This window comes from Centrocercus urophasianus, unplaced genomic scaffold (assembly GCF_019232065.1).
Source record: "Centrocercus urophasianus isolate 14NV4802_14NV808 unplaced genomic scaffold, USGS_Curo_1.0 seq_14, whole genome shotgun sequence".
NCBI classification, from domain to species: domain Eukaryota; kingdom Metazoa; phylum Chordata; class Aves; order Galliformes; family Phasianidae; genus Centrocercus; species Centrocercus urophasianus.
The window spans coordinates 12332402-12345814 of NW_024884586.1; the positions used below are offsets into that span (position 1 = coordinate 12332402).

Below are 13413 nucleotides of genomic sequence, written 5' to 3' on the forward strand. Positions count from 1 at the left end.
ACCTGTGCTGAGGTTTTTAGAGATCCTTGAAATAATCCATGTGGAAAAATGTTTTGAAAAGTGTGTTTCAGGTTTTTTCCATTCAGAATATAAGGTGGCAGAGAACTCTCTGAGTACATTTCATTGCAGTGGTTCATGTACAACAGTAGCATCACTGGGTGTAAGCAGAAAAGAAGGTCCTTGTTATTTATGCAGTAATTGAACTGTGTGCTGATGCTGCCTTTCAGCATGCATGAAGAGCCTCAGTGAGAGTCACATGCAAACAGACAAGGGCAATAGAGAGCCCCTGGGGTGTGACACAGATAAAAGAAGAAGGAATTTAAACGTGGGTATGTATGTTAAAAAAAACAAACAAACCATGGTTTATTTAAACATGTAAAGTACTTTGGAGGGAAAAAGATTACATTGTACTATGGCAATAGAGATAGCACATACCTTAACAAGATCATCCAACATAATGAATTCAGGCTACTCTTTGCAGCCTCCTACTCCTGACAGTCAGACTGACCTTTGGGAGAGGCTTGCCAGTGACTTCTCTAGGGGACTCCAAACTACAGATCAATTTCAATCACAATTTGCTGTCCTGTATCTGTACATCAGACTTGGGAGCAGGATATCACCCTCCCACCAGGGGAGACAGGTGAAAAATGGCAAAACTTCCCATGCACTACGACATTTAGTCATGAATTGAGAGTAGCCTGATGGAGCGTCTGATCCAGGGTGATTACCAGGGTATCTGCCTTAACCTTATCCCAGGCGTGGTTCATCACTGGGATAAAAAGCCTAAAGCAGAACAGACTGTGAGAAATATCATGTTAATTATAAAATGCCATTTCCAGACACAGCTTTTTATTTCAGGTTCTTTTCAATCCAGTCTTTGAAAGGAATCACTTTGGTGTAACCACTGTAGAGTTCTAGGCTGCAAGTTTTATCATAACCCCAACTCACTAATCCCATCAGGTGCCACCTTAGCTCAGGAGATGCTTTTCCTGGTAAAGTTATGGCTGCAATCCCACCAGTCTCAGCAGGGCAGATATTCGAGAAGGCTGTGTGGTCCTGTTTGGCACAGAACATGCTGTCAGTGATGCTGACCTGTATCCCATTATCCTCATACTGTTGCTCACACAACAGTGAGTCCACCATCTGAACAGCTCCCATGCGGATTGTGTCATTCTTGTACCCAGGATCTTTAATATCAGCCAGTACCTTCCAGCCAGTAACTGTTATTTTTAAGTCTTCTGTGGATGAAGTCAAGTCATGAGAAGATGCCAAGCAAATGGGTTGAACACGACTGCTGATTCTGGCTTTGTCCAAAAGTTTTATGACAGCTATGTCAGAATCAAGTAATATGGGGTCGTAATTGGGGTGCACTATGATGGCAGAAATCTGGGGAGGAAACAGAACAGGAAGAATTATAGCATTAATAGCAGTGGCAAATTAGCAGCACTATTACCATACTTTTATGTTGTAGTTTGCATTCCTTACCTCTCCTCTCCACTCTCAAAGAGTTATTTTATCTTAGACCTTGCTCAAATGAGAATCACAGAATCCTTGGAGTTGGAAGAAACCTCTGAAGGCCATCTAGTCCAAACATGGAACATGCAAATAGGTCAAGCATCTTCTGTTAAGAACACGTTCGGTGGCTTGGTTTTCAAGCCAGTTTTTGCTGCTGGAAAATCCTCCTAATGGAATACAGTCAAAGACATTTCCAGCACAATGGGGAGTTAATGGCCAGTTCCTGTGCAACCTACAGTAGGGAACCTGTTTTAGCAGGGGGGTTGGATTTAATGATCTCCAGAGGTCCCTTCCAACACCTGTAGTTCTGTAATTCTGTGATTCAGTAATAAAGTGCGGGGGCCAAATATTTAATGGCAGCTGCTTTTTATGAAACACTAGAAGGAGGAAGATGATTCCTGATAAGAAATATTGTCTTAAAAATAATGTAATTAGGAAGGTCTGAAAAAGCTGGGATTAGAGAATGAAAACAATAATAAAAGGGAAGGATGGGAACCAAATTAACAATGATTTCATGGATAAAATCCATTAATTACCCCACACTCCAGAAAAAGAAACAGTCTTGCTGTATTTCTTCTCATTTTGATTTGTACCTCTCTAGCTTTACTTGAAATAACAAACCTCTCTGGCAAGCTTGAGGTGCTATTTTTGGAATTGAATTCAGATACAAAATTCTTTTGAGTTTAAAGATAGATAACCTTGGGACAGAGGTATGAGATATTTTATTGGTGTCAAAACCATGATCTAGAGCACAAGTGTTTGTTTCATAAATTATGCTGATCGCTTTTGACAGTAACTGACATCTCTTTTTTCTTTTTTTTTCTGGCAATATCACTCAAGATGTCATGGCCCAAGGAATCTGAGTTATTTTCTTAGTGATCTATGTTAGGAGGGAAGTATGCTAGTTGGACAGTGTCAGGGGAATTTTATGCACTGCAGCATGTCCCCTCCTTGTGCCATGACAGTTCTGTCAATTGATTCTCTAGATGCACATCTCAGAGAACAGCATGTAAAACAGCGCACTGCCCAAAGGTTAATGTTTTTCTCCCCATACAAGATGAATGTGATCAGCATCTGTCAGTGCTCAGCGTTTTCTGCTCCCAGCAGACTTACTCACCCTCAGGTTCTGGATGGTCTTTTCATCCCTGTCATCATCTCTGTAGAATTTCCCCAGAACCACCTTGAGCTCTGCTGTCTTGAGCACGATGGTCTTGCCCAGGTCAGTGACACAGTGAGCTGCCACCACTACGGTGCGCTCGTTCACCAGAGCCCCGCTGCAGATGAGGATCCAAGCTCCTTTTTTGAGACTGTTCTCCTTCACCCCGTTGGCCGTCCGATAGATTGCTGCTTGCCATGGCCACCTGGTAGAGGTTACAGCCTTCTGAAGAGTGATATTTTCTGCTTTTCCACAGACTGAGGAAACATGAAACAAGAATGAGGTGACACTCTTGCCCATCAAAGAATCCAAATGTCACTCTCAGTTTTTGCTTAGGATGTACTAGAATGAACCAACCAGCAACCATCAGCATTAGAGACAGCTTTCTAAGTCTCCATCTCCAACCTGCAAGATTTTATATAGCATAAAAAAAAAAACCTCATTTTTTTTTTCTTGTTATTCTCTGAATTCCTGGCTGAAGTAGAAATGCAGAATTAGCACTCGAGTAAGCGAATTTTAAAGATAGCTTTATCAAACTGCACTCTAATGAGAAAACTACATAAAGAAATAGAGAGAACACCCTTGATTCTTGCTTATAATAAAAGCCAGCAGTGAACTAAAACTATTCCAGGCAGTCACAGAGTAGTTGTGCTGCTCTAGAACCAGTCTTATTGTAGCTGAGTTCAAGCTTATGAGAATAGACTTGTCTTGCAGCAAAATTTTGAACATCAATCAATACCTATCCAAAGCAAAAGCTGTGCCCTGTCCTAGGAATATGTCACTATGGGTCAGACCTGGGGTAAATTCTCCTGCATTTGGAAATGTTTGCTTACACTTTGCAATATCAACCCTTCCTTAGCAGACTAAGTTAAGGGAAGAGCCTCTTTAAAATGTAGGAGGCCCTGCATCCCATTCCTTAAAGCTCGATATAAGCAGTGTACCAAAGCAGAGATGAAAGAAAAGTCATATTTGCAATAATGATACAGGAAAGGTGATAGTAGGAGCACATTTTCAAATCACGAGGGAACCACATTCCACCTTTGCTTGATGAAAGAATAGAAAAATTGATGGCAAATTACACTGCCAAAAGCTTCATCCCTTTGCCATCACCTACGGAAGTTCTACTGGTGCGCAAAAAGAGCTGTCTATCCTCTAAGCTTTACTGCTGCTATCTCCCAACTGCAAGCATGCACAGTCTACACCACTGGGATTCCCTAATTATCTAAGATGAATACACAGCTTGTTGTCCCGTCCGCCAAGAGATGTGTGCATTGTTTTCCCCTGGAGACTCACTTGGAATACACACAGGGGCCCTTCCACTCCATTTTCCTGTCTTCAGACAAGTCCTCCTGCTGCTACCCAAGCGGCGGTAGAAAGGAGAAATGCATTCATACTGAAGCTGAGTGTGCAGATGCTGGTACCCTGGGGGCAGGTCTCCGAACGGCAGTGCTGGCTTCTTGGTTGGGTAGATTTCAAGCTTTTGCTTGCTGAATGCAGATGAGTAAAGCTGATGCAAAGGTGTTTCCCTGTTTCAATGAGCAAAGAACAAGGTCATAATAAAAACATGATAAAAGCGATCATTTCCACAGCTTTATCACTAGCTGTGTTAAGTATCATTTAAAAGCCTGAGCAGTTTGTGAAAGAGTGAGGCAAAATATCTTTCCAACATAGTTTAGCAATATTCCCATTTACAATCCAGCTATTTTATTTCTATATGTGCATTTGTTTATGACTTGTAATATGTTTATAACTTGTATAACTGCTTTATAACTACTTGTATCTCTTTTTTTTTTTTCTTTTCTTTTTTCATTTTACAGTTTCTGGATTATATCCAGTTGCCTCTGAATGTGGAATAGTTTTTTTTACAAAAGGTCTGAAATACTCTGGTTTTAAACAGAGAAGTTGGTGTTACCATAATTAATTCTCACTAGAGAGGAGTTAGGCACATCTTTTCTCTAGTGAACATTTTAATAGGCAGTATTAGAAATCGATTCAGATTAAATCATGTTGATAAAGTTGCTTGACTTAGCAATTAACCGAGATAATTACCTCACCACAGAGATTTCATAATTGCAATAATCAGTAAGCTTCCATTTTGAAATTGTACTGATTAGTTGAGACACGACATATAATTAAAGAAATAAATAGATGCATCAGCCTGGATATGGACCATAAGCTTGATGACAGTAACACTTTAATCTTCATCACTTAGGACATATGCCTTGCTCTAACGGTTAAAAGCATATTTGTACACAAAAACTTATTTGCATCTGAAAAATTAAGCAATAAATTAATTTCCCTTGCTATTTCCAAAATTGCCTGAGTTGAGAAAAAGCCATAAGAATGCTTTTTCACATGGAAATTCCATTTTTGGTCCAAGAGAGACTGCCTCCATCGTATAGAATTTGTGAGTAGGCAGCACTGAGGGGAAGAAAAGCCATTAGGAACTAGAGCAACCACAAGCTTCTTGTACTTTGGAAGAAGGATGAGAGCTGCTGTGGTAACCCTAAGTCTGCCTGGTTCCATTTCCATCTGTTGTGACCCTGCAACGTTGCATTATCCACACTTGGCCTTATGTATGAAGTGTAGAACATACATCAAGGCATAAAACCAGTTCACATACATGAGATGCCATCATGATGCCATGCAGATGGGAGAATGGATGCACTCTGATACAGCTTGCATTAATATCAGAAACGTCTATAATAAAAAGACCTGTGTTCAAAAGTGAGTCAAGAAATTCAAAGAAGAAAAATCTTTTGATGGCTCTGAGAGCCTCCTGATGCTGCCTCAGGAACATCTCTTCAACTCATACCATATAGACTGCTGGAGATTGGGGACTATTTGGGGGAAGTGCGTGCTTGCCTTTGCTAAAGTTTTATTCAGGCACTGCTACTGGGTCCAATCTTTTTTTTCCTTCCTCTCTTCCTACCTTGCTTCCTCCTCTTCCCTGTGCTCATCCCAAAGCTAGCTGTATCAGTATCAACTGTGCTACCTTGCTTTGGGTGATGGAATGTAAGGCAGTCAGATTACATTGCCCTTTCTCTCCTTGAGCTCTCCCCATTCATTTCTTCTCTAAGGTGACACATTTTCACTGTTTAAAACACATTACTAGCTGGAGGGAACTGTTCCTCAGATTGTTCTTGTAGTCTGTTACAAGCTTGCAAGCCTAGTTCTGGCATGGTCCAGTGCTTCATACACTTATAACAGTGCTTTTCTTTCTGGCTGCCTCCTGCAGCTTGCCATTCTGTGCTCAATCAGACCTCCCTTCCCAGCAGCTCTCATTGCTTGGTTGTCAGTGGAGTTCACAGTGCACTTCACAGGACTGGTTGCTCAATCAGGCTAAGACTCATAGGGTGAAAAGCAGGGAAAAGCAATCACATTTTTCTTAAAACTATAGTTGAGGTGCTGTGTTCTCACCTTGACTGAACCTGCATCGGCAGCACTTTCTGTCTCACCAGGTCAGAGATTTTTGGCTCTCTGCAGGCTAGAAAAAATATAATGTTTCACAGTATTTTTCCATATTCACAGCTCAAACGTTATGGCTCGTACTCATTTCCACCCCTTCCTCTCACTAACAAGAGGGGACTGGATTAAGAAAAGAGGCAACAAGTTACATGCGTTAAAATAAGGCTAAGCCCTAAAATGTAAAGCTTTAGTAAAATGCTGTCCCACAGGTCTCTATGGATCTATCCCACTTACAAACACAGGAGCAAATCAACATCTTCTGCACTGGGCATTGTCAGCTATGGAAGATTTGTTTGCCAGTATGTCTGAATGCCAGAGCTACACCACCACAGCTGGCGGTTATGAACCTGAACAAACTTTTGCAATAATGGAATTATAGAAAAAATGTTTCACTTTCATCTGTAGAGCCACACAGAGCTAATGCCAAAGAGTCAATGCATGAGAAAGGCTGCAAGATATTGCAGACATTGAAAACCCTGTTTGCATGTGCTCCATTAGGGAGGAGCTGGGGATTCAGAATCTGGGGATGACCAGAGAGTTACCTGAATATGCCTGCATATGCAAAAAAATAATAGAAGCACAACTGAGGATTTCTAATTTTGGATATTCCGTTCATTTGCTTTAAGACTAGAGTAAAATATTCAGCTCTATCACTTCAGATAACTCTGCTGGGATTTCCTTCTTGCTGCACAGAGCAGAGTCTTGCAGGATGTATCTCATCTGTATGTTTAAGCATTCATTTCTGTGGGATTTAACAAAATCTTGCTCTTTGTGGTTAATGTAGACGTTAACCTTTATGTCATTATCAAAGTTAACATCAATAAAGAAGCTTTCCACAAACTGAGATGATTATGTGCTTCAGGGAGAGAGTATTTCCATCTAAAATAACGAAATAAAGCAAATTCCCCAGGGGACAGATATATTTCCTTATATTATCATTACTTCAGTTAACAAAAAAATAAAAAAATCCATTAGAATATGTTTCAAAAAATGCTTTGGGAAAATGAATTTGGCAGCTCCCCAGCCCAAATCCCTTCATCCATTCAGGGTTACAGACATGCTTATAGTAGCCCCAGGTCAACAGCATAATTCCCTTTCTAGCAAAGTATTTAAAGATGTGTTTCAATGTTTTTGATGAACGCAGATGGTTTAAGCACATTCCCAAGCGATTTTCTAAACCAGACATTCAAGGTTGCAATCTACAGTCTTGGTCTTATGAACTTTTACACTAAGGACTTGTCCCATCGACTTAAAGGGGTCGTTAGAGGAGAGCTGTTTCTTATCACATGAACTCTGATGAGGCAGTTATTTCTTTCTGCTTCCATTCCCTGCTGATCTTTGAAAATGATCTTACACAAATTTCATCCTATAAAGAGGGTATTAAGGGTCTAGGGGAATATTCCTCTCCATCTTTAAAGATGGAAGCATCTGCTGGAATAACTGGCATCTTCCCTGGCTGAGTTTAGCAGCCAGTAAGAGCTGGCAAACTACCAATCTCAGTATCAGGTGTCAGAGAGTTTATTCTTAGGAAAAAGTGATTCTCTGGCCAGTGTAAAATACACAAAAGAAAATCTAGTAAAAAAAAAAAATAGCAGCTTTTATGAGTTGTTGTAAAAAAAAAAGATTATAAACTACCTTTAATACAGATTGGCTGTTTCCCTGACCATTCTCCATTGTCTTGGCAGGTCCTCTGTTCGTTCCCACTAAGAACATAGGAGTTGTTACAAAAGAAAGCAATGACTGTGCCAATTTTTGCATAGCGTCCATTCAAGAGCCCAGTGTCTTCCACTACTCTTCTGTAGCCATTGAGTGGGCCACCAGGATCTGAGCAGCTTTTTTCATCTAGAACTAACAGCAGGGGGAAAAACAGTAACCATTTTATGAAGTTGACAGCATTATTTTCACCCATCAGATCACTTGACGTTTCATTCAGATGTTGCAATACAACACATGCTTCATTAAAGACGCCTCTCCATGACCCATCTGTCCCATATGACCCATCAGTCTTTGAAGAAAATCAAACATTAAAGAAGCAATGATAATACAGATGTGTGTTAATGATACACATTTTGTCTTTGTTGAAAGCGTGAGATTCTCAAATCCTTTAAAAGTCTTTAAAACTTGGCTGACAATTCTGAAGGAGAAACTTGACTTTACACGATGTTAACATCCCGTTGTCGTTAACAGGACTAATTCAGGGACATACTTGGCATCCTTTTCCCATTTCTATACTTTCAGTACTCCACTGGTCTTGGATAATAAAGCTAGACTACTGAATTTTGCTTTTAAGTTTGGTTGCAATTTGATCTCTTAGAGAGATCCCAATAATCCAGGAAAATAAAGGAATTTAAAGAGAACACATGTATATTTGTACTGATACTAAAAGTTTAATGTGCAAATTCATAGGCATACTGCATATAAAACCTCTTTTACTTCCTCCTTCCCGATATTTCCCCCTTCTTTTTATTTGCTTTTTTTGTTTATTTTTCTCACAATAAACTTAAATTTTAGGCCTAAATCTAGATGACAGCATTCCCTTTGTGATGCCTCACTTCAGAAAAGCACCAGTGCATAACGAAACACTCAAGTATTTATCTAAATCTGTGTAATCAGCACAGCAGTAGTGTACAGGTATGGCCCTGACCTGTTCCTGCATCCTCATGTTTTCAGAGCCCAGCTCAACAAAGCATGTAAGCACATAGTGAACTGTGGCAGTACAAGGTTCTATGAGGGGCATCTTCTCTTACTATGGAGCAGATAATTCAAATAAATGATATTTTTCAGCACTTTAACACTGGAATTTAGTATATGCTGAAGGTTATATATGTTCTTAAATACTTTTCTACAAGTCGTACTAAAAAAAAACAGGGATAGCTGGACTAAGCTCCCTTTCTAAGGTGGGAGAAAGGGAAAAGCCAACCTTCATGTCAGGGGGAAGTTTAGATGTCAGGGGGCAGTTTTTTACTGAGAGAGTGGTGAGGTGCTGGAACAGGCTGCCCAGAGAGGTTGTGGATGCCCCGTCCCCGGAGGTGTTTAAGGCCAGGTTGGATGGGGCCCTGGGCAAGCTGATCTAGGACTTGATCTAGTGACTGGCCTGTGGTGGGGGGTTGGAACTTGATGATCCTTGAGTTCTCTTCCAACCCAAGCCTTTCTACAATTCTATGATTGTGTGATTCTATGATGCTACAATTCTCATCTCCTTTTCATCTGGATCTGTCTTTCTCCTGTGTACCTCACAAGCTATGTGAACTATAGCTGACTTGTAACTCGACAGAGACTAAAGACTGCAGGGATACACCCACAGTACAATGCTTTATTTGCAAGCCACTTTCTGTACTGATACCTAGCCTAGAGGCATCTTGTGATGAGCAGAGAATAGGTTTCCAGATGTACCTAAGCCAATGAAAGCCTTCTCTTATTTCACTAACTTGAATCATAATTCTCTTCTGCCATCAGCTCAAGGTTATGATTTTTCTGATGGACTAAAAATAATGAGAAAACATCTGGGAAGGAGAGACCCAAATCATAGCAGCAACACTTCAGTAACAGCCAAGTCTAAAGACAGATGTTTCACTAGATCTTTAGCTAGAGACATCATGCAGCAGGAACCTACTGCATTTATTGCAATTGGACGTGTTCTTTTTAGGTAGAAAAATGCCTTTGCTTGTTTGTCAAATGAACTTATATACAGCTGTTTCACAACACTCACACAACGCTCTCCACAAAATTTGCATTGCTTGCCACTGCACACTTGTGAAAGTGCTATTCAAATTGATGTGAAGTGTTCTGGAATATGGAAATAAAATTGTGCAATATGAAACAGCTGAACTAAAATTAATCTCTTTGGAAGTGAAGAAGGGAGTTGGGATTTCACAGATGGATCAATATGAATGGTAGATCTGCCATAGGCATGTGAACTTGCACAGCAAGAATGAACAGAAGTTTCTCTTTTAATAGTTTTTGCTTAGGATAGGAATGCTGTTGACATAAGAGTCTATTCTTCATGCAATAAGCCCCAATTACTCCACAGAGAGCACCACACTTCTGCAGAGAAGATAGCAAAGGTACCCTCATTTGATTTTGGTTCTAGAAATTTTTGTTTGTGTGTAAGGAGGATACATGCTTTTGAGGAGATTATTTTTCAGTTGTTTGATTGACCTTTTTATTAGCAAGTCTTAAGGGTTTGGGCTTCAGCAGAGTGAAATAAGAATTCTTATGCTTCTTAAAGGTGGGATGACATAGAACATCATGCTAAACCATAGATCTACCAAGTTTCAAGTGAGATTTGCATATTCTAGCTTAATGTGAATACCATGTCTGAAACATCTGATAGGAATCAAAACTTAAAGTGACCTTACCACATTCGGGATGATGTGTTGACCAAATCCCATCAAGCTGACAGTAGGCAACACGGCTGCCTTTTAAACTGTAACCTGCGTTGCACTTGAAGTAAACCTGGGCCCCGTATTTAAAGTCGTCTCCTTCCACAGTACCATGAGCGGGAGCACCTGGAGTCCTACACATCACCACTGACAGTTCAGATATTTCAAAAAAATCCACTTTATTACAAAAACAGGACTGTGTTAGGATGATTCTTTAGAACATAGAAAAACCAATTAAAATGGGCAGGAGTAAAAATTACAAGACAAAATTACAAAAGTTTCAGAGAGTTGTTTAAACCTCAGTTCTACACACACTTACGTATACGTAACTCTTCAAAACAACCCTAGACCCATTCAGTTCAAAGGATCATATGCAGAAGTGTGTGTTGTACTGTTACAGCTTTCATTAGCTTAAAATACTGTCCTTCCTCCTAAGGAGAGACTTTAAATTAAGCACCATGCGTGGTCAACAGAAAACTTAGGTTCTTAAAAGCCTTGTATTGAAATTCTTTCAAATTTTCAAATTCTTCTTTTCAAGTTTACATATTTCTTGAAATAACCTCACTGAAATAGAAAAGCATTGTTATTTGTACAGATCAAACATTATCATAATGACATTAAAAAGGTACCTTGATATTTACCAAACTGTGATATTTATCCTTTCCACAGGGTTGCTCTATTGGGAAGATACCAAAAGACAATGGGGTATTTATCTTCTGCAAGCAAATACTAAACATCCTAAATAAGATTTCTCTGAGAACATCTGGTTAGCCATACTAAATCAGTCTGAAGCTCCATCCAGCACAGAATTCTGCCTTCAATGACAGCAAATAGCAGATTTGTAAAAATAATATAAAAACAGAGCAAGCATAGAGAATGCTTTCCTGACATAATCTAGGAGCAATTAGCAATTCAAGGCTCAAAATCCAGTGGTATCTTTGGCATAACATATGCTGGGGACTTTTTAAATGTTAATCTGTGTTTTCCAAAGTCAGCTACATACTTGGTGTCATATGCTGTGGCAATGAGTCCTGCAGAGTAAGCGTAGAGTGAAAAATGCACTGCCTTCATAAGTTTGGTTTTCAGCTTGCCACCTGATAACTTCATTTGATGCTCTATTTTCTCCATTATCAGAGACAAAGAACGCCCTTCTCCAAGTCACTTTTCAGTACCAATTTTCTGCATTAATGGAGAAATAAAAAATTAAATGTAGGAAATACAGGTTCCAATGTATACACAGTTGCCCATCTCTTTGAGTGTCTCTGACTTTGCCTGCCCATTCATTGTGGAAAACTGCAGAAGAAGGGATTCTGTGCAAGATGTAGCTGTGCATATGGGATTTTTACCCAGGAGCTGCATCTCTCTATTGAAGATATATAGATGAATGCTACCAAGATCATCTCTGCTTTATGTTTTTAGAATTTGACTTCTTTTTGTGTTTTGCCTTGTAGCTACTGGATCTGGACACACAAAGAATGTCGCTTACAGCCAAATTGTGACCTTTACATTTGCAGAGGAAAAACTTTTCTAAGGCCTCAGGCCTGTAATCGTTACTCAGAGCACACATGACTGCATCTATTTATAATGGAGCATGGACTATTCAATTATTCACACAGAGAAGAGATTCTAGAGTGAGTAACTGCTCTAAAGCAGTAGTACTCCCAAGAACAAGGCGTCATAGAAACTCCTCTCATTTTACGGATTACTACAGACATCAAACAATGATTTAGCAGAATCATTTGTGCACTACTAAGCACAAGCCTTGGAAAGAAAAACTGTCTAACGTGTAAGCATTAGAGAGGGGCTCTGACTCACTACTCCAAATCAAAACACATCCAGTTAAAGGAGCTCCACATTTTTTCTTAATGAGTGATCTGCATCAGTATCATCTTCTGCATAATGACAAAAAATCAACAAAATTCATTCCTAGCACGTGATATTTTTCATATGAAATATATCCACTCATATATATGCGTATACACAGGCACATACATAAATGAAAGGGAAACAATAGGAGTATAGATTTTAAACCCTCAGAAAACTTGTCATTCCAGTCATGATCTTTGTATTCCCAGTCACTTCTTCATATCTGTCTCTGGACATCAATTCATTGCACCACGTTTCTATTTCTCTTTTTCAGTATAAAGTCACACTCAGCTTGTCAAATGAAAAAAAGATTATTAGAAACATCTGTACACCCCTTGGAGTACTCCTTTTTATCAGAAATACAGGTTTTGTGTCTATTCTAGTACAGCTCTGCCAAACAATTATTTGGTGCTTTTGTGTTCTTCGTCCATCCTGGAAAAAACTTACCCAAGCTACACTTACTTTTAACCCAGAAATGGAGAATATTTGTTCTTGTTCTGTCTCCTAAGTGATTAAGATATTCTGTTTCTAGCCCTTGTGATTTGCTCTGCTTGCCAGACTTTCTTTAGAGTTTCTCTGTGCCAACATTACCCAGCTGGAACAACTCTGGTTTTACTCATGAGATAAATTCAGCATTTTGTGCACAGATGCATTTAGGAACTATGGCCTAGAGTAGAGGAGATGGAGGCAGAAGGTCATGAGATCTAATATAGCTTAAAAACTGCAGTCATGGGTAAGTTGCTTCATTTGCTGCATGTATCAAAAGAGAGCACCCCTTTCCTCACAAAGACGTTGTAAGCATTAGTTGATATCCACTCGTGTCACATAGACACTGTGAGGTTTCTCTGATTGCAAAACAGCCAAGTATTATTAACAGACATGGTGCTGCTGTTGCCCATTCCTCTATTTGCTGGTTGTCTGTTTTCGTAACACAGGATTGCCTGTGGTCTGTCCCAATCTGTGAACTGCCACTGAAGGCACAGGTAATCGCTTTGTGTTCTATTTAGATAGTTATTCAAGCTCATT

The 13413-nt window shown here is 39.6% G+C and overlaps 1 protein-coding gene across 2 annotated transcripts in view; it reads right to left on the reverse strand.

Annotated features, from left to right (window-relative positions):
• Nucleotides 1–366: 366 nt before the first annotated feature.
• The window catches only part of PAMR1 (peptidase domain containing associated with muscle regeneration 1), a 54021-nt gene continuing 40974 nt past the window's right edge, over nucleotides 367–13413 (reverse strand). The window contains exons 7-12 of one of the 2 annotated variants that reach the window (XM_042814595.1): nucleotides 10498–10668; nucleotides 7775–7987; nucleotides 6092–6158; nucleotides 3965–4197; nucleotides 2633–2928; nucleotides 367–1386 (exon numbers count right to left, since the gene is read on the reverse strand). In XM_042814595.1, coding sequence (XP_042670529.1) covers nucleotides 850–1386; nucleotides 2633–2928; nucleotides 3965–4197; nucleotides 6092–6158; nucleotides 7775–7987; nucleotides 10498–10668 — 1517 coding nt within the window. In that variant the 3' untranslated portion in view covers nucleotides 367–849. Of the gene's footprint in view, nucleotides 1387–2632; nucleotides 2929–3964; nucleotides 4198–6091; nucleotides 6159–7774; nucleotides 7988–10497; nucleotides 10699–13413 lie in introns of both variants that reach the window. The other variant, XM_042814593.1, reaches the window with a different exon arrangement.